Raw genomic sequence first — 21,247 nt, forward strand, 5'->3', positions numbered from 1 at the left:
GCGTCTGGAGTTCGTTTGCAGAGACTGGAAGCCCTGGCGCGCCCATTCTCTCTCTCTCTCTCTACCTGTCTTTCTCTCTGTGTCTGTCGCTCTCAAATAAATAAATAAAAATTAAAAAAAAATCTTAAAAAAAAAGAAGATATGGCCCACAAAGGCCAACATATTTTCTCTCTAGCCCTTAACAGAAAACTAGTTGGCTGACCCCAGACTGAATCCATTCTCAACTTAAAAGATCACTTTTACCCGAATTGTGTCTACGTGTCCACCTTCAAGCCTCTTCTTTTTCATGCATGCTCCCATTAGTTCTGAGTTCTGTATCTTTTAACAGTCAACTTTCCAAGTACTTCTCTCCTTTTGGTTGATCCTTCTTATGGTAAGTCCCAACAGGAGAGCTCTGATGTCATTAGTATTTGAGATTTCCCAATGTGTACTAACTAAAATCTGCAGTTTCGCATAGTATTTAAGATTCTTCTTCTTTCTTACAGTGATGGTTAATTTTCACCTTCAACTTGACTGGATTTAGGAGCATCTAGAAAACAAACATCTGGGCATGTCTGTGAGAGTGCTTGCAGGTAGCTTTCAAGGTAGAGGTAAGACCCACCCTGAATATGGGTGGCACCATTCCATGGGCTGGCATCCTGGGCTGAATAAAATGGAGAAAGCAAGCAGCATACCACCGTTCGTCTCCCTCTGCTTCCTGACTGCAGACACAATGTGGCCAGCTGCCTCATCCCCCTGGTGTGATGCCTTCCTGGAAGGCAAAATAAACTGCTCTTTTCCTAAGTGGCTTTTATCAGGCATTTTTCACAGCAAGGGAGAAAAGTAACCGACAAAGTTTCTTTACCTGTTCAGCTGTTTGTTTCTCTTACATTACATGCCCATCTAACCTAATCAGTCACTTCAGATGTCCTTGCCTTCTCTCCATTCAGACCTAGGACAAGTCATCTCTCTATGAAATGTCTGCTGCTGGTATTTCTATTTTCTTTTTTAAAATATATTTGATTAATTTATTTGAGAGAGAAAAGAGGGGAAGAGAGAGAGAGAGAACTGGCAAAGGAACTCCAGGTGCACGCACCCCCACTCCTGTGCATCTGGCTTTCGTGGGTCCTGGAGAGTTGAACTGGGATCCTTTCGCTTTGCAAGCAAATGTCTCAACCGCTAAGCCATCTCTCCAACCCTGCTGCTGGTATTTCTATCTTAGATATCTTTTAAGTTGACTATCCACATTTCTCTTTGCCTTAAAAGCAAAGACTAATTACCACCTTGAGATTCTCTTAAGTTTTGCACTGTACCATTGCTTTAATTTTAATTCTTTATAGTTTCCTGTGTATACTCACAAGTTGTCGGTTTCTTATGCTTTCCAGAAAGCAAGAATTGCCTTTTCCTCTTGTGCCTTTTCCTGTGGCAGTGCTGGGAATTGAACTCAGGACCTCTACCACAGGGTGAGGAATTGTGTTCTATTGCATGAATCTCTTTTAATTATTTTTTGTTCATTTTTATTTGTTTACTTGAGAGTGACAGAGAGAGAAAGAGAGAGACAGAGACAGAGAGAGAGAATGGGCGTGCCAGGGCTTCCAGCCACTGCAAACGAACTCCAGATGCATGCGCCCCTTTATGCATTTGGCTAACGTGGGTCCTGGAGAATCGAGCCTCAAACCCAGGTTCTTAGGATTCACAGGCAAGTGCTTAACCGCTAAGCCATCTCTCCAGCCCTGCATGAATCTCTTAATCCTTTGGTGCCCAAGAAGAATCCTGTACAAATGAATTTTTTTTTTTCTGCTATATTCCTCATCGCGAGCCAAGACCATGAAATCTTGCAGTATTTAAGAAGTATCTGTGTTTATGCAAAAAACTCGCCTAACTCCTTGGTAACATCGTGTGAGTGCAACAGCCTCTTCGGAGGCAGCCACATATCTGTGGACTGCTGCCCGGGACCCTTAGACGTGTGAAAACACGTGGGTGACAAGCGCTTCCCTCCAGGGCCCTCCTAGATCCACAGTGATTGGCGGAACAAACGTTCCAATCATCTCTCCCCGCCTCTTTCCGAGGTAGCCAATCACAGGCTCCTGACTACTAGACACTGTTTACTAACAGATCGAAGCTGGGGAATAAGGGGTGTGACTACTGTGGGAGGTTTAGGGGTAGTGGGAAACCGAGGATGGAAAGAGAGAGGGAGATGCCCGGGGAGGGGGCAGCTTTGTCTGCGCGTGCGCAGTGAGGGAAGTGGGTGGGGCCGAGCCTCAGTTCTTTCCAATCGGAGTGGCCGCGCTCCTCGCTCTCCTGCCTCCCCGCCAAGCAACAACAATCCGAGGAGCGGGGCGGGGCTGCGCGAGAAACGTCATCACGGCTTGTCCAATGGGAGCTGGCGACGGCAGCCGCGCGCGCGCGCCTTGTCCAATGGGCGCTGGCGGCTGCGGTCGCTCCCCCCCCTCCTGGTTGGCTGTGGGCGGAGCGGCCCGGCGGAGGCGGGCGCTGGAGCCCAGGGTGGTGGTGGTGGTGGTGTTGGGGGGGGCGGCGGCGGCTTGGTTGCGCCGTACTAGCGGTGCCCGCCGGAGGGGGAGGAGGCGGAGGAGCGAGCCGTGCGTGCGGCGGCCAGAGCGGGAAAGAGACTCCCCTTCGCGTGCGAGTTGTGCGGCGGCCGCAGCCGGGCTCGCAAGACTGCAGCAGCGGTAGCAGCGAGGGACTGCGAAGGGACGGGGTGGTGGCGGCGGGGGTCCGCTGTCCCCTCCCGTCCTCGGCTCCCCTTCGGAACGACCCGCGGGATCGGACGAAAAATAAAAATAATAAAAAAAAATACAATAGAAAGAGAAGAAGGGCGAGAAGATGGAGGAGGAGGAGGGCGGCAGCGGCGCCGCGGGCAGCGGCGAGCAGCTCCTCACCGTCAAGCACGAGCTGCGGACCGGTGAGCGACCCCGCCCTCTGCCGGCCGGGCCGGCCTCGGGGGCGCGACGGAGGGTCTCCCCCCTCAGCTCCGTTCCCGGATGGTGGTGGTGGGGGGATACGGGGGCGGGCTCGGGGCGGGGCTGTCGTCGAGGGGTCCCGGGAGCGGCGTGGGTTGGGGGGTGCGCTCCGGGGAGGCGGACCAAAGTTTGCGGGAGCCCGGGATGCTGCGTGTGTCGTGGGGCATCGGGGATAGGTGGGTGGAGCGGGAGGGAGGGCCCTGCCGCCCGCTCCCTGGGACGTTGGTCCTTGGGAGGGATGCATGCTGCTGTCACTGCCCCGCACAGGTGACACGCCTGTCATTGCCATCCTGGCTGCGGAGCAAGGTGCACCTTCCTCTGTGTGAGGTGAGAGGCGCTTGGTGATGGACCGCGTGACTCACTTTACCCTTCTGCTCCACATGAGGGGCTCCTGGTGGTGGTGGTGGTGGTGAAAACTGTCCCTAAGGGGCGGCAGTCCTGTGACAGACAAATGGGCGTGGGGATGGGGGAGAGTTGTTCCCGGGCTAGTCCCTGGTGAGCTGAAGCTTCGTGGGCTTCTAAGATTGAGTGTCTTTATTTGTAGTTATCCGGAAAATGCGACACTTGGCCTTTCAAAAGGTTTCTTGCGATGCAGACTGTATGCGTCTGAAGTTCTAGGTGAAAGGAATGGACCTGGCGAGGCGTAAGCGCTGGTGTCCTGGTGTTTGAGAGCAATGGAGTTGTTCTAAGCTTTATGCTTGTCACATTGCTCTTTTCATTGTGTAAGTCTCGGTTTCATATTTGAGAAAATGCTTATTTGGACCACACAGTGTTATGTCTGTGGAGCCCAGTCTCCTCGTGCGCTTCTTCGCTTAAGTGGAGAATGCATTTTAATTACCTGTTCCTTGGAGTGTTTTAAGTTCTTTGACACCCAAGTCTTTGCCATATTGAAGTATTCTTTTATTATGTAGACACGGAGTGTAAGTGGAAGGTTTCAGGTTGTGTGCCTAGTCAACCTTGATTTTATTTTAAACAGACGATAAAGTTAGCTCTTTAACACAGTTCTTTCACTTTTTGTTACCTTCAATGGGATTTCTCATCAACATTCTATTGGACAACAGTCTGATGAATTTATATGTTGTCAAACTCCAGACAGTGGTGGCTAACACCTATATTCTCAGCACTTGGGTGACTTAAGATAGGAAGAACATGGTGAGTTTGAGACCAGCCTGGGCTAGAGTGAAACCTGGGCTCAAACAAACAAAAACAAAATAAAAAATGTCAGATTCTTGCCTGCTTAATTTAGCATTTTTGTGCATTTGCCTTTATGTGAGTACTGGGGAATCGAACCTGAGTCAACAGGTTTTGCAAGCAAGTGCCTCTAACTGCTAAGCCATCTCTCCAGTACTTAATTCAGCATTAAATTTTTTAAAAGATTTATTTTTATTTATTTATTTGAGATGGGGGAGGGGGGGAGAGAAAGATAAGGGCCTCTAGCCACTGCAAATGAACTCCAGATGCGTGAGCCACCATGTGCATCTGGCTTACGTTGGACCTGGAGAATCAAACCTAGGTTCTTAGGCTTTGCAGGCATGTGCCTTAACTGCTAAGCCATCTCTCCAGCCCTAATATTTTTAAATTATTTATTTGCAAGCAAATAGAGAAGAGAGAGAGAATGGGGGAATTGGGCACACCAGGACCTTTTTGTCACTGCAAATGAACTTCAGACACATGAGTGCCATGTTGTGCATCTAACTTTACATGGGTACTGGGGAATTGAACCTAAACCATCAGACTTTGGAAGCAAGCAAGCACCTTTAATTGCTGAGGTATCTCTCTAGCCCCTAATTCATCCTTTTTTTTTGAGGTCCGGTCTCACTCTAGCCCAGACTGACCCGGAGTTCACAATGTAGTCCCAGGGTGGCCTCCAATTCATGGCAATTCTCCTTCCTGAGTGCTGGGATTAAAGTCGTGAGCCACCACACCTGGCAAATTCATCATTTTAAAAAATATTTTATTTTTATTTATTTATTAGAGACAGAGAGATGGGTGGGGGGGAGAGGGAGTGCCAGAGCCTCTAGCCACTGCAAACAAACTCTAGATGCATGCACCACCATGTGCATCTGGCTTACGTGGGTCCTGGAGTATCGAACCTGGGTCCTTAGGCTTCTCAGGCGAGTGCCTTAGCCACTAAGCCATCTCTCCAGCCCCAAATTCATCATTATTAAACATTGTGATTTTGGTCATTTGAGTCTGTAATGTATCTTGAGACAGCTATTCCATAATCTTAAGTTCCTGACTTGTAGGTTCCATTGGTTTAATTTTTCTCTCTCCATTTCATAGGCAACTGATGTTTAAAAAAGGCTAAGTCATTTTCTCAGCGTTCACTTAACCCAGCATTCTGGTTTATATCAAGCGCAGTGTTAAGTGTGTTCTGCTGTGAAGACTGTGAGTGTTCTCCTTTCTCTTACATAATAGGTCTTTGCTTTCTACGTGTCAGCTTGTGCAGTACAACACAAACTACTTGCAGTCTTGCATTTCTCAGCCATTGATCTTGGTGCAGCAAGCAGCCTTTTGCTTCAGGGCTGTGGGGCAACCTACTTGTTAGTAGTCAACCAACTGCTCAGTTTCTGGATTTTACAAACAATGCAAGTTGTGTAGAAAACAATGAGTACTGTTTTAGTTTCCCTGTTCTACTAACTGTGTGAATCATCAGCCTCAAGTTTGCATTTAGAAATTTTTCTGATGGATGATGAGATTGTACTGAATTCATTACTACGGCTAACTGTCAAAGAAATGAACAGTCTTTTCGACTTATTGCTAAACACTTGAACAACTTAACTTACTGGGTGTAGTGGTCAAAAACGCTGCTAAAATATAATGTGAAAGAGTCGCTCATCATCAGCCGACTGTGGTACTCTGGACACGAGTCTGCAATAAGCACCGGAGTACTTTGATCTAATGTGGTCCCTTCTCAAAATGTGGTTAAGCACATAGTCATATCAAATTGGTGGTTGGGGATTGCAGAACACTGTACTGTGTGACAGAGGATGAGTGAAAAAGCCAGATGAAGGGGCGTGAAATTTGCTTTAGTTGTATAGACCAGATAGTACAGCGTGCTTGGATATGGTGTTGGGAGGCATAATAATTAATCCCAGCCTTGCCCCTTAGCTAGTTATGTAAACTTAGAAAGTCATATCACTTTTTCAGATTTACTTTTGTCCACAAAATGTGAGAATTGGAATGGGACACTGTTGGGAAATTATTAAACAGGTTGCTTGATACATAGTTGGCGCTTAGGAAGTTTTGATTGAATGTCAATCTAAAAATCACCCTATAAAATCTTGCTGTAAAATGTGTGAATTCACCTTATGTAACATGGAAAACAAATTAGTCATTTGGTAGTTAACCTTTATCACATGGCTTGGCTATTATCTTTTTCTGTGTGTCCTGCCTTCTCAGGCAGAGCAAACGCCTTGTAATCCCTGCTGTTACTCAGCAACCTGTAGTAACAATACATAGTACTATAATAACTCATTTACCTGTCTTTTAGATGGTAGCGCCCCGGAGGGCAGACACCATGTCTTTTTGCCTATTTGTAGCCTTTGGCATGTGATAACACTCAAATCTTTGTTGAGTGAATTTATCTAGTCAGTGAAAATACAGGGGCAAGTCATCCCTGTGGCTTTTGGGTGTTGATGTTGAGAAACATGGCAGCAACTGTGAGAGCTGTAGAGTGCAGGCCAGGCAGGATCAGCAGGGTCAGTTGAACTCACATTTCTTGTGCATGCTGTTTCCTAGCCTAGATGGTTCTGATGCTGTCAACGACGACGAAGAGATCACGCTGCTCTTGCAGTGGAGGTGAGGCCACATAAACCAGTAATCAGGATATATTATTAAGTATGATAAGAAAAGGATACAGAAGTGAAAAGGTAACGAGAGAAAGATTGAAGACCTTAGCTTTTAAGTTGACAAATCTAACTTCGTTGAATAACAGTAGAAAATGGGGGTTATTGCTTAATGGATAGTGGGTTATGTTCCTGACTTACCTACTTAACAAAATTTGATAAATATTTTATCACCAAATAATAGCATGTACTGGTGCTGTTTTACATGTTGGGCTTACAAGACAGGCGGCGCCTCCCCACTGGAGTGACAGACAGGTCTGCGCCAGGAATTGGTAGAACTAGGGACTTAAACGGTCTGAACTCTGTCTTAAATTTCTGCTTGTCCATGTGATGACATGGTCCTCCACTACCTGCCTAGTTTTTCCCACAGGATGAAAAACTGACAGCCCTGAAGTTTTACTTCTTATGGTATCAGGTATTAAAGAGACATTTTCCTTTTCTCAGCTTCAGTAATAAAAATCCCAAGGAAGGGCTTTATTGGTTTGGATCGGGTCAGATGTCCACTTTGGGTTCATTCAACTAATTGGGTAGTGGGGTCATGTCCAGCAACTACAGTCAGTGTATGGATGGGACTAAACTAAACTCTTGGAGAAGGAAGGGTTGCCAAGAGGAGAGTTCCCACAGTTCTCATCTTTAGAAAAGAGTGCCTAACACCATGGAGAGGGTTGCAGAAGGTTATCTGTTGGGGAGTGACAACTTTCGGCCCTAATGGCTTATGGTAGTAAGATTTCTGTTTGTCAGGAATTTGTGAGTTTCCTAGTTGATGGCTGTGGCTCAGGGGCCTCATGATGTTGTAGTCAAGATACTAGCCAGGACTTCAGTTACCTGAACACTTACCTGTGGCTGGTGATTCCCCTTGAAGACGACTCACAGGTTTTGGCAGCACGGACCTCTCTATAGGGCTGCATGAATGTCCTCAGGACCTGGCAGTTAGTTTCTTCTGGAACAAGTGAGATGAGAGAGCATGTGGAAGCCACTTGTCTTTTTTGTTAAACAGCTTTATTTAAGGGGATAAAATTTACCATACAGTCCTATAGTTACAGAGATAGACAATCATCACTCCAATTTAATTTCAGAACATTTACATTACTTTTTTTATTAAGTAGAAATGGTATGGACATTTCATGTGTTGCTGTCGCTTCCATTCCTTAAACAAAAGCAACAAAAAACCCTCATATCCATTTATATCAGTCACCCTACATTCCTACTACTCAGCCACAGCCCTAGGCAGCTACTCATCTATTTTTTTGTCTCTCTGTATATGCCTATTTTATTATAATGGATTTATACAGCTGTGGTCTTTCATGACTGGCTTGTTCTATGGAGTGTGGGGGCCATGCCCGTATGTATGTTCACGTGTGTGTGGATGCCTGCATGTGGAAGGGCAGGGGGTGACGTCAGGTGTCTTCCTTGAGCCCTTGTTCCTTTACTTATTGAGGCAAGGTCTCTTCCTTGAACCCAGAACTTTCCTATTCCTCTAATCAAACTACCCAGCTTGCCCCAGGAATCCCCACACCCATCTGGCCTTTACGTAGGTGCTGGAGGTCTGAATTCTGCTCTCCTTGCTTGTGAGGCAAACACCGTATTTCATTGTTTTAGATATAGTTTACTTTGTTTATCCATTGTTGAAATTTTGGGTTGGTCCTACTTTGTGGCTATATTAATGATTCTGTTATACATGTTTGTAGACAAAATGGACTTATGTTTTGACTTCCCTTGGGTATTTATCAACACTAAAATCACTGGGCCTATGTTTAACTATGCAAGAAACTGCCAGATTTTTAAAGTAGCCGTTTCCTGTTCCCACCAACAGTGTGTGAGGGCTTCAACTTGTCTACAGCCTCGCTAATGCTTGGTATGCTGTCTTACTGCTTTTAGCTGCCCTAGGAGTGTAGCCATGCAGTGCATTGTGGCTTTGATGTCTCTAATGCTTGGTACAGACAGTGTCTTAACTGCTTCTGGCCATCCCAGGAGGGGCGTAGCAGTGTCATTGTGGCTTTGATTTGCATTTCTATGATTTTGTTTTTATGTACTTAGGCCATTTGTGTATCTTTGGAGAACTGATTAATCCTATCATTTACCTATTTTTCTTTCTTTCCTTCTTTTTTTTTTACATTTTTTTTTCGAGGTACAGCCTCACTCTAGCTAAGGCTGACCTGGAATTTACTATGTAGTCTCAGGGTGGCCTCGAACTCACAGTGATCCTCCTACCTCTGCCTCCTGAGTGCTGGGATTAAAGGCGTGCGCCACCACACCCTACTATTTTACCCATTTTTCAATCAGCTAATTTGTCTTTTATTATTGTGAATTCTTTTATTATTGAAAATTCTTTTGTTCTATATACAAATCCCTTATCAGATATATGATCACAATTTTTTTTCCATAAAGAGAGTTGTCTTTTTACTTTTTTGTTGGTATTCTGAGAGCATGAATGTTTTTAATTTTGATAAAATTCATTTTGTCTGTTTTTCCCCATTTTTTTTTTCTTGATCTATGTTTGTGAAACCACTGACTAGGTCACAGAAATTTATGCCTCAATTTTCTTTTAAGAGTTTAATCCCAACACTCAGGAGGCAGAGGTAGGAGGATCATGGTGAGTTTGAGGCAATCCTGAGACTACATAGTGAATTCTGCGTCAGCCTGGACTAGAGCAAGACCCTACTTTGAAAAATCAAAAAACAAAAAAACCCCCAAAAACCATTGCCACCAACTAAAATCTTACCTATTTGGTTGCTGGTGTGCATATTTAAGGCATTTTAAGTAAAGATTTAACAGAGGTCAGAGGATAGGCTATAGTTCTGGTTCTGTCCCTAGCTTGTTGTATGACATGGGATAAGTCATTTAGCTTTTTTGAGCTTAAATTTTGTTATTCATGAAGTAAAGGTATTGGATGAATGATATCCATAGTACTTAACAGAATTAAGCTGCTGTTTGCAATAGACAAAGATAGTGAGGTATTTTTAGACATAACAGTGGTAGTCTTAGATATCTGTGAATACATTGAAGTTCTAAACATGTATAAATAAATATTGATATGTGTCTATGTGTATTATTTTTTAATTTTTTTAAACTTTATTTTTATTTATTTATATGAGAGATGAGGGGGCAAAGAAAGAGAGAGAAATGGGCATGTCAAGGCCTCCAGCCACTGCAAACGAACTCCAGACGCATGTACCCCCTTGTGCATCTGGCTTGCATGGGTCCTGGGGAATTGAACCAAGGTCCTTTGGCTTTTCAGGCAAATGTCTTTAACTGCTAAGCCATCTCTCCAGCCCTGTGTGTATTTTTTTTCTTTTTTTTTTTTTTTGGTTTTTCTAGGTAGGGTTTCTCTCTAGCCCAGGCTGACCTGGAATTCACTATGGAGTCTCAGAGTGTCCTAGAACTCATGGCGATCCTCCTACCTCTGTCTCCTGAGTGCTGGGATTAAAGGCATGTGCCACCACACCTGGCCGTGTGTGTATTTTTTAATAGTACTGTTCATGTTTTCTCAGTTAACTTTGAGAAGAGTAGGTAGAACTGATGCTGTAGCTTTATTTTTCTTTATCTTTATTGGTAATAAATGAACATATAGTAATTAGATCATTCCCCAATCCCTGTATTATTTTTTGTCCCCTCTCCCCTTGTCTCCCCATCCCCTGGGACCTCACTCTTTCAAGGAAGTCCTTCCTCTGTTTTGTTGTCTATGTTCCTTTTGTCCTCCTCCATCTTCATGTCAAAATGTTGATGCTTAGAACTGTGCTAGTCTTGGGGCATTGGTAACCACCATGGCATCATGAATGCACCAATCAGTTCATGTCAGGAGGACAATGTCCTAAAGTCATTTGTGCCCCTCTTCTGCAGTGTTCCCTGATCCTTGGAGGGCATGGTAGAAATCTCCTTTAGTGGGCTGGAGACTTGGCTTAGCAGTTAAGGCACTTGTCTACAAAGCCTAAGGACCCAGGTTCACCTCCCCAGTACCCATGTAAAGCCATATGCACAAGGTGGTACATGCGTCTGGAGTTTGTTTGCAGTGGCTAGTGGCCTTGGCACACCCATTTTCTCTCTCTCTCAAATAAATTAAGTCTCCTTTAGTGTTGAGCACTCAATAGCCTCTGATTTTCTACTGTGATGAGTTTTGGGTCTCCTCAGTGTCTTCCACCGTCTCCATGGAGGCAGTTCTCTGGCTAGCATTGAGAACCACTCTCATATTCCTGCTTCCACTATCTCTGCAGTGTTCCTTGGGTGTGAGAGAGATGGCTGGTCCAGTACTGAGCCCTGGGCTTTGCCGTCTTGTCATTTTGATGACTTTTGAGTCTTCTTGGTATTTGCCTCCATTTCTAAAAAGAAGGTTTCTCTAACCAAAAGTGAGAATAGGATTGCTCAAAAGACTTAAACATACATACTTAGAAGGCTTTTTGATGGGCATAACATCACTGTTGAGCCAATGGACGGTGGAAGCTTTCCTTTGGGATCTGTGACCTTCCAGGTCATAAATTTGTTTTCTTAGTACCAGGCATGAATTCCCTCCCACTGCGTGGGGCCTCTTATCCAGTCAGAAAACAGTTGATTATCCCTGTAACTTATGAGCCACTGTTGCACTGGTGGGTACGTTTGCCTCACTGGTTGATTTTGTTGCTTGCTCAGACTGTAGATGACTTTCTCCTCTAGTAGCTCACGTAGAGCCTCCAGTACTATGACAGCAATCCTGTAAGGAGCTGGCTTGCGGCTCAGTTTCACCTTGATTTCCCAGTATCCTGCAGCTGCGCCCGTGGTGTCTTCAGCAGTTGGGTATTACCAACTAGTTCTGGTGGGTAACCAGTGCACTTTGTCAATGGCCTGTGTTGTCTGTGGGCCTCATAGTCCTCCCTGATCAACAGCTCGTTCAGGGAGGGTGACTCTCCTCTGGCACTGGGTTTCACCTGCAGCCACGTACGGCTTCGGAGTAAAGCTTTCTGTACCCCAGTAGAGAACGGTACTCTGCCCAAGCCCTGTCTCCTTTCTTTTTCTTTCTGTCTTTTGATTAGCTCATGAAATAGGTTTCTATAGCACTTACTCATGTTGTCTTCAGTTTTTTGTATCCCTCCCCCTTTCTCCTGCCTCTCTCCACCCCCATTAGACCTTTCCACCCCTGTTTTCTGTCCCAGCACTTGGCTTGTCTACTACCCTGTGCCCTAATTCCTCCCTTCTTCTCTCTCCAAGTCTCATTCTAGCTTCCTGACCGTGAGTTCTGCCGCTAATTACAGCATGCAGACAGACCTTACTATTCCAAGGTAGGATCTACATGTGAGAGAGGACATGAGTTTTTCTTTCTGAGTCTGAGTTACCTCACTTAGTGTAATTTTTTCCAAGCCCATCCACTTTCCTGTGAATGTCATTTGTCCTTACTGCCAAATAATCTCCACTGGGTGTGTGTACCACCTCCTCATTAGCCATTCAGCTGTTGATCCACATCTGGGCTGATTCCATTTCCTAGCTCTGTCTGAGGCCACAGTGTGGCACACTTCCAGTTCCTTGATGACCTACCTACTTAGCTTTACTTTTTATCTTATCTGATTTATTTTATTTATTTTTTTGAGACAAGGCCTCATGTAGCCTAGGCCAGCCTTGGACGCTGTGTAGCTGAGGATGACTTGGATGCCTCCCGATGCTTCTGCCTCCACCTCCAAAGAGCTGAGATTATTCACTGTTGAGTCTGACTTATCTCTATTTTTTATAGGATCTGGTGGGAAAGCACAAGCAAGTTACTGACAGTGCCTTGACTTGATTTTCTAGAGTATAAAAGAAAATCCTCTCTTAACTTTCTGTTACTGGGGTCAGAGATTGAGAAAATGAACTTTTTAATAAAAAGAGTGGTTATGTCCAAGGCGATTCAAACATTCTTTTGTACACTTGAGCAAAGCCTCAGGTGTTAGGTGTGATTTTGTGTCAGACCCAGCATTAAGTATCTTAAAGCAAGGAGGCATCTTGAAACCAAAGGCAAGTGTTTGGATGGGCAAGACTGAAGTCCTTCAGGTAAACAGGAAACTTATGTGTATGAAAGCTTCTCTGGGGAAAATCTAATAATAATGTGTGTTGGTTGAATTTCACAAGTAATTTCACTGTTGAGAGGCGTCAGTCCTCAAATGCAGTGGGAAAGGAAGGGAGGGGCTGACAGAGCTACCACCTCTGAGTTCTATAATGACTTAAGCTCTCTATCCACCCCAAAGCTGTCATTGCTCCTACATTTATCTTGTTTGTCAGGGAGCTGGAACAGGTTCCAAAATAGAATCTTGACCTTGTAGCGTTTGTTTCTAGGCTAATGCCCCTCTTGGTTCCAGTGCAGCTATTTCCCCAGAAATCAAATTGAGTTTTCTGGAATTCATCATCCCTAAAGTTGAGCGAGATAGCTCACCTTTTCCTCCTCTGCCCCTCCTCCTTTTCCACTCCTCTCCCTTCTCCCTCTCATTAGACATTCTCCCCTGTGATTTTAGGAAGAATAAAGAGATATGTTCCCAGTTTTTAGTACGGTACTTGGTGTTGCAGTTATTTTATTTCATACTGAAGTTTTTGTGTAGGTGTTCCTCTTTTTATATAATCAACGTGTTCTTGACAAAACTATAAATAATATATTTTAAAACTTTTAATTGACAATTTTCATACATGTACATAATATTTTTTTAATTTTTAAAATAATTTATTTGTGCACATACGTGTGTGTGTGTGTGTGTGTGCGTGCATACATGTGATGTGCATGGCATGGTCTCCTGCTGCTATTAATGAATGCTTGTCTGGCTTGATGTGGCTGGATGTGGAATTGAACCCTGGCCAGCAGGTTTTGCAAGCCAGTATCTTTAACCACAGAGCCATCTCCTCAGTCACTTAAAGTTATTTACTTGCATGTATATATGTGTGTGCATGCATGGGTGTGCTGTGGCCTGTTGCCGATGTAAATGGACACCAGATGCTTATACCACTTTTTGCATCCAGCTTACTTGGATGGCCTGGGGATTATATGTTTTTCTCAAAGAAAACATTATTATTACTATTATTTTGGTTGTTCAAGGTAGGGTCTCACTCTAGCTAGCCCAAGCTGACCTGGAATTCACTCTGTATTCTAAGGGTGGCCTCAAACTCATGGTAATCCTTATACCTCCACCTTCCGAATGTTGGGATTAAAGGTGTGCACCACCACGCCCCATGAAAACATTATTTTAAATAGGTATTATGGATAACACTATTATCTAAATATGCTGCTGTTGCATTATGGAGGCATGAACATGTTCTAGCTGTATATTTGCACTAACCCACTCCCATTGTCTTGGCTTATTTTTCTTTTATACTGTGTTTATAAGGAAATGCTATAATTAGGATCAGAATGGAAAAACAAAATCTAATGGGGCAGTACATAAACAAACTTTTAATTTTGGCCTAATTTTGTCATGTATAAATTGGACAAAGCAGTTTCAAGTTTCTCCATCCACTGAGGATTATTGATTTCCTAATGTGTGTCTTACACTGTACTAGATGCTGGATTTTAGTAGGGAACCAAATAGACATGGCCTCTGCTATCATTGAGTAATACTTGGCAGAAAGACCTTATAAGCACAGTCGTGCAACTAACTATATGATTGCAGTTGTGATAAACTCTGAAGAGCACAGCGTTCTGTGACTCAGCCTGAGGGGAGCCCCACCTCACATTGCATGAGGGATGAGGGAAGGCTTCTGTGAAGTAGTAGTAATGCTTAAGCTGCAGTCATGGTTATCAGGGGCTGAAGGGTGGAGAGACAAAGTGTTTCTACCAAAGGAAGCAACACAGATGGTCCAAAAGGCAGAGATGGCAAGATACAGTGGGATTATGAAGGAAAGGACTCTCCTACCCAAGAGAGCTACGGAAATGGGGCTGGAAAGGTAGCCAGGGCCACTTAATGCAAGGTAGTAGGTTATGATAAATTGTTCAGACCTTATTCATAGATGTAAAGCCATTGGGAAGTGATAAGATTAGTTTTACGTTACTCAGAATTACCTAGGACATAAGTACAAGCATTGGTTTTGAGGGGTGGAGAGATGACTCTGTGGTTAAAGGCTCTTGCTTGCAAAGCCTCATGGCCAGGGTTTAGTCCCCCAGTACCCTTGTGAAGCCAGATGTAGAGTGTCATGGGTCAAGAGTTGTTCTTTTATTTTATTTTTTCAGCATCAGGAGGCTCTAGCACACCCGTACTCTGTCTCTTTCTCTCTCAAATAATATAGAAGAGTGGTCTGGGCTACAGTAAAAATCTGGGAGTGATGGGCATTTAAGCAACACTTAAAACTCAGTAAATTGAGATAATCTTGGGAGAAACTGTAGAAAGAGCACTTAGCACTGAGTCCTGAAAAGCTCCAAAACATGAAGAATGCTTAGAAAAGAAGTTTCCAAGAAAGAATATAGAGGGTAAGAAGAAAACGAGAAAACCTAGTTCATTTATGGTATTAAAGACACCCATGAGAGAAGATTTTGGGGTAGGGCACATATTGGTCACAAAGTATCCTTACTAATTATTATATTATGTTGGTGAGTTGGAGAGATGGTCAGTGGTTACAGGCGCTTGCTTGCCTGGGGTTTGACTCCCCAGTACCCAGGTAAAGCCAGATGCACCAAGTAGCTCATGCATTTGGAGTTCATTTGCAGTGGCATGAGGTCCTGGCATACCCATACTCAACTCAACTCTCTCCCTTTTTAAATTTTTTTTGTTTATTTTTATTTATTTGAGAGCAACAGAGAAAGAAAGAGGCAGATAGAGAATGGGCACGCCAGGGCCTCCGGCCACTGTGAACGAACTCCAGATGAGTGTGCCCCCTTGTGCATCTGGCTAACTTGGGTCCTGGGGAATCGAGCCTTGAACCGGAGTCCTTAGGCTTCATAGGCAAGTGCTTAATTGCTAAGCCATTTCTCCAGCACTCTCCCTCTTTGCAAAAAAAAATTTTTTTTTATTTGACAGAGAAAGAGGGAGAGAGAGGGAGAGAATGGGTGTGTCAGGGCCTCCAGCCACCGCAAACGAACTCCAGAGCCATGTGCCCCCTTGTGCATCTGACTAACGTGGGTCCTGAGGAATTGAACCTGGGTCCTTTGGCTTTGCAGGCAAACAGTGCCTTAACCATTAAACCATCCCTCCAGCCCTCAACTCTCTCTTAAACAGACAAACAAATAAGTATTTAAGAGCATTGTGGTCGAGATTTAGTGCAAGAAGCTAGGTTGGTGTGGGTTGGGAAGTGAATGCAAGTGAAAATGCCCTTTGAGAAGCTTTGTTTTTGAGGAGATTGAGGAGATGCCAGAGAGGAATGTGGGGCCAGGAAAGGGGCTTCCTTTTACTACCACAGATGCTACATTATGCCACTGGTATCCATCACAGAGAGTCTGAAATTGCACAAGAAGGGCTAGATGATGGCATCAGATTCCAGAGAAGGGGATGAAACAGTGCACATGGGATTGGGGGGCAGCCTTGCCTCCAGCTGGAGAAGTGCCTCTGGTTTAATGAGAAGGAGGGGGAGGACGCAGGTGTATTTGTAGATATGGTGACAGGAAGATAAAGAAGTTTTGAGGGTATGATTTTTCCCCTCTGTGAATTGTGAAGAAAAGACAATTCTCTATTCAAGACAAAAAGCTTCATTGTTTAAAAAATGGTTATTTTGATCTTTAAAAAATTCTAGATGCAGAAAATCACCAAAAGAATATTTTTACTTTTGTGCTGTATAGTGAAACTTTACAGAATGTTGTAGAACAAGTTACAGACAAGGTTTTCAGGCCCAGATATTGAAATGCTTTTGAGCGTTTCACAGAGGTCAGTTTTCTGAACACATTCTTTGTATCAGCCAAAATTCTTAGCAAGCTTAATGTTCTGTTTCTTCTTTTTGAAGTGTTTCATGTTTAGTTTAGTTCTCCTAACTTAAACTTGTTTTGTGGAAAAAGGTTGTTTGTTACTGCTTTGTAAGCATGTGTTTTGTTATTGACTCAGTTTTCATATTGGCTCTGTCATGTGCTTCTAAGATCATGTGGGAAAGTAAACACTGGTCTATTCTACACCAAAAGTACAGTGAGTCTTCAAGGTAAGTGACCATGGCAATAAGAGAAAAGTGGGCAGCATTGCTTCAAAGTGCACAGATATTAAGTAGAACTTTGCTCAGCCGCCAGAAGAGTGCTGTCCAGAGGCATGGTTTGAGCCCCAGCCACAAATCTAAACAGCTTCAGAAAGCTTACCACCTGGCAGTTTAAAGGAACCTAATGTGCTAGCTGTTGAGCTGATCTCCCAGCTCTCATGCAGTTGCTAGAATTGGGCTAGTTGGACTTTGTAACAGGAGTTAAGATTTCAAAGTTCAAAGTCTGTGTATGCTGTCGTTATTACACTGGGCACCCCTAACTGTACCTTGTCTGATAACTTGCCTTACAGAATTTTTTTCCATGACAGAAAGGGGACTCTCAAACAGCAGAAGAACATTGTGTTTTCTCGCTGCATGGAGTTGTCACCTTTTGACTGAGATTAAATTAGCTCAAGAATCTTACATTTTGTAATGCTGAGTAAGAAGAAAAGACAAGATTTTATAAGAAAAACGATTTTTTAACCTTATCAGGTTGGTCCCAGAAAGAAGATGCTGAATACTCATTTCCTAGTTGGTGTATTCAGAGGAAACCCAAGCATACTAAATAAAGAAGATCAAGTCAGATTGAGTTCTACATGTATTTTTTAAATCTGTTACTTCTGTTCACACTACAGTATAAATTACAAATTCTATGAGGACCCAAAAATTGATTTTCAAGCCAAGTGTGGTGGCATTTAATTCCGTCACTCAGGAGGCAGAGGTAGGAGGAGTGCCATGAGTTTTAGGTCAGCTTGGCATAGTGAGACCTGCCTAAAAAAAAAAAAAAAAAAAAGAAAGTTTCAGTTGTGTGTGTATACATATGAAGAAACTAGGGGACTATAGTTAGAAGTTGAAACAAAATAGCATTATGGAAAGAGCATAGGTTCAAATATTAGTGCTTTCATGTAGTAAATTGATGATCATCTGAAAATCACCATACTTTGATATGGCGTCCTCTGCTGTAAATATGTGCAGATGATATCAAAGTATGAGTTTGCTTTAAGCATTACATACCATACATACATACTGTGTGTGTCTGTAGTACAGCAGCGGCCTAGTGGCACTCGATTTTGGTCTAGTCATTTCTTTGATTCTCACATTAGACTTGCTTCTCTGGTATGCTATAATTGTGTCTGTGAAGGAGGAAGCAACTAGTTTACCACACGATGGCGAAGGAAGTTAGGATAGCAGTGATGTCTAGTTATCCTACCAAAAGACACATTCTAAAGTCATAACCATAAACAAGAGAAAGAAAGAAAAACGAGAGAGAGAAGGAAAAGGGAAGGAAAGAGGGATGGATTATCTTACTATGTGGACTAGCATTTTAAATATCTGAAAGTAATGTGAAAAATTCAAATTGCCTAAGAATATGCCTGTTTGTTTATTCATGCACTCCTTCACATATTGCAGATTTTGCAGTCTAACAAGTCCAGGAGTCTTGCCCTGTGAGCATGCTGCCTTGCCTAGAATTCAATCACGTTTTATCTGTCTCCTTGTATTCTTGCCCCAGACAAGAACTTGAAGTGGGAAGACGTGGAGAAAAAGTCTGTTTGGAGGTACCAGTTTTAGTGGTTTGAATGAACTGTCCCCCCCCCCCCCCAGGCTTCATGTGTCTGATCTCCAGGTGGTGGTACTGCTTGGGAAGGTTATGGAACCCTTAGAAGGTGTGGCCTTGCTCGTATGGTGTTGCTGGAGAAAAGACTTGGGGTGTCCTCGTCCAGCCTGGCTTGCTGTTCCCTTTTGTTGTTTTCCTAGTTTACAGTGCGATGCTGGCTACCCGCTCCTGCCTTACTTTCCCCACCAAGATGAACTTCTCCCTGGAACTGCCAGGCAATGCTTTCTCCTCCCATAAGCTGCTGCTGCAGCAGTGAGAAAGCAGCTGATGAGCCCATCAAGGACTGCATAGCTTGGGGCTAGTGACAGCTTCTATGCATGCCTTAGTGTCAAGGCTTTGCACATGGTTAGAGCTGTTAAGTTAAATTACATATGCCTTTGGGATATGTCCTTACCTTGAGTTTCTGTACAATTAACTGCATCCTAACTTAGCACATAAACTAACTGAAAGCTTAAATTGTTTATGTTTTAATGAATTTTAGTCAATCTGAACAATCAAGCATCAGCCAATTACAGGCAACCAACCACTCAGACATAGTCAGAATAAGCAAGCTTCCAGCTGTGAATAGCTAAGCCGTTTGTGTATCTCACGTCATTTCCTGCCCATCCGTGATGCCTTCTTACTCTCATGTCTGATCATGGAGCGGAGCAGAGCACAGCTCTTGGAGTCTCTTCTGCTTCAGAGAAATAAGTGATTCTCAGACGTGTTACTCAAACAAAGTCTGCTAAATTTAACTTGGCAATTTATTTATTTATGTTGGTTTTTTGAGGTAGGGTCTCACTCTAGCCCAGGCTGACCTGGAATTCACTATGTAGACTCAGGGTGGCTTCAAACTCAAGGCAATAATCCTCCTACTTCTGCCTCCTGAGTGCTGGGATTAAAGGCGTGTGCCATCACGCCCAGCTTGTTTATTTTTATTATTTCATTTTATTTTTAGAGTGAGAATGAGAAAGAGACAGAGAATTGGCATGCCAGGGCCTCACCCACTGCAATTGAACTCGATACACTTGCACCACCTAGTGGGCATGTTCAACTTTACATTTGCCTCACCTTTGGGTGTCTGTCTTACGTGGGATATGGAGAATGGAACATGGGTCCTTAGGCTTCACAGGCAACTGCCTTAACTGCTAAACCATCTCTCCAGCCCAAGTTCCCACATTCTTCTTAAAAATCAGCTCCAAAAGGCCAAAGACACACAGTCAGGTGTCTAGCGGCAATCCCACTGTTGGTATCAACAATACTGTTGTAGTCAGGTTTGTATTGCTGGCAGAAATCACCCACCCAAGAGCAGTTTGTGAGAAAAAGTTTTATTTTGGCTTACATACTCGAGGGGAAGCTCTGTAATGGCAGGGGAAAACGATAGCATGAGCAGAGGGTGGACATCATCCCCTGGCCAACATAAGGTGGATAATAGCAACAGGAGAGTGTGCCCAACACTGGCAAGGGGACACTGGCTATAATGCCCATAAACCTGCCCCCAACAATACACTGCCTCCAAAAGGCATTAGTTCCCAAATCTCCATCAGCAGGAAACCTAGCATTCAGAACACCCAAATGTATGGGGGACACCTGACTCAAGCCACCACACCCTCCATATAGTTCCAAACCACATTTCTGAAATACCAAACATTATACTGTCCTTTTGTATCAAGTATATTATCATTTCACTGCTCTTTATTTCCTACAATGGTATTTAGAACTAAGTTTAAAAGGTGAAAAATAGGCTTGGAGAGATGGTTTAGCAGTTGAGGCACTTTCCTGTGAAGCCTAAGGACTCAGGTACCATTCCCCAGTACCCATGTAACCAGATGACAAGGTGGCACATGTGTCTGGAGTTTGTTTGCAGTGGTTGGAGATCCTGGTGTGCCCATTCTATCTGCCTCTCTCTGAAGTTAAAAAAACAAACAGGGCTGGAGAGATGGCTTAGCGGTTAAGCGCTTGCCTGTGAAGCCTAAGGACCCCGGTTCAAGGCTCGGTTCCCCAGGTCCCACGTTAGCCAGATGCACAAGGGGGCGCACGCGTCTGGAGTTCGTTTGCAGAGGCTGGAAGCCCTGGCGTGCCCATTCTCTCTCTCTCCCTCTCTCTTTCTCTCTGTGTCTGTTGCTCTCAAAAAAATAAATTAAAAAAAATAAAAATAAAAACAAACAAACAAACAAAAAAGCCTGTCGTGGTGGTGCATGCCTTTAGTCCCAGCACTCGGGAAGCAGAGGTAGATGATCATTATGAGTTCAAGGCTACCCTGAGACTACACAGTGAATGCCAGGTCAACCTGGACTAGAGTGAGACCCTACTGCAAAGAAAAAAAAAAAAGATGAAAACTAGTTGGAAAACAATTATGTTAGTTTTGTTCTTTTACTTAGTGACCTCCTACGGTTTTCTTCAGTGAGTTTTGTGCTGTCATTGACGAGGAATCAGTGCTGCTTTGTGCCCATTAGACTGGCGGTTCATGGTTCACTGATAGAACTTAGTCCAGACACACGCCCATCTCTTTGCCAGTCATTTCCTATCTTGTCCTGTGCTTCATTGTGTGTGTATTGGGGGGGGGGGTACCCCCACCATCCATTTGGGACATTGTGGTGTACTTTCTCTTATGTTTCTTTTCTGAGTTCAGTAACCCTTTGTTTCATTTCTTCACTTTTTTTTCTAAGTGGATTTTGCTTTTATTTATTTGGTGTGTGTGTGTGTGTGTGTGTACATGTACTCCCTTGTGGCACAGTGCACTTGTGAAGATCAAAAGACAACTTTCTGGATGGTCC

General features: G+C 43.8%; 1 protein-coding gene across 4 annotated transcripts in view; it reads left to right on the plus strand.

The window, feature by feature from the left end:
- The first annotated feature begins 2,581 nt into the window (after positions 1 to 2,581).
- Positions 2,582 to 21,247, plus strand: part of Rps6ka5 (ribosomal protein S6 kinase A5) — a 165,121-nt gene continuing 146,455 nt past the window's right edge. For all 4 annotated transcript variants that reach the window (XM_045154318.1, XM_045154319.1, XM_045154320.1 and 1 more), the window contains exon 1: positions 2,582 to 2,902. In XM_045154318.1, coding sequence (XP_045010253.1) covers positions 2,824 to 2,902 — 79 coding nt within the window. In that variant the 5' untranslated portion in view covers positions 2,582 to 2,823. The remainder of the gene's footprint in view (positions 2,903 to 21,247) is intronic.

The sequence above is a fragment of the Jaculus jaculus genome, chromosome 7, assembly GCF_020740685.1.
Source record: "Jaculus jaculus isolate mJacJac1 chromosome 7, mJacJac1.mat.Y.cur, whole genome shotgun sequence".
NCBI classification, from domain to species: Eukaryota; Metazoa; Chordata; class Mammalia; order Rodentia; family Dipodidae; genus Jaculus; species Jaculus jaculus.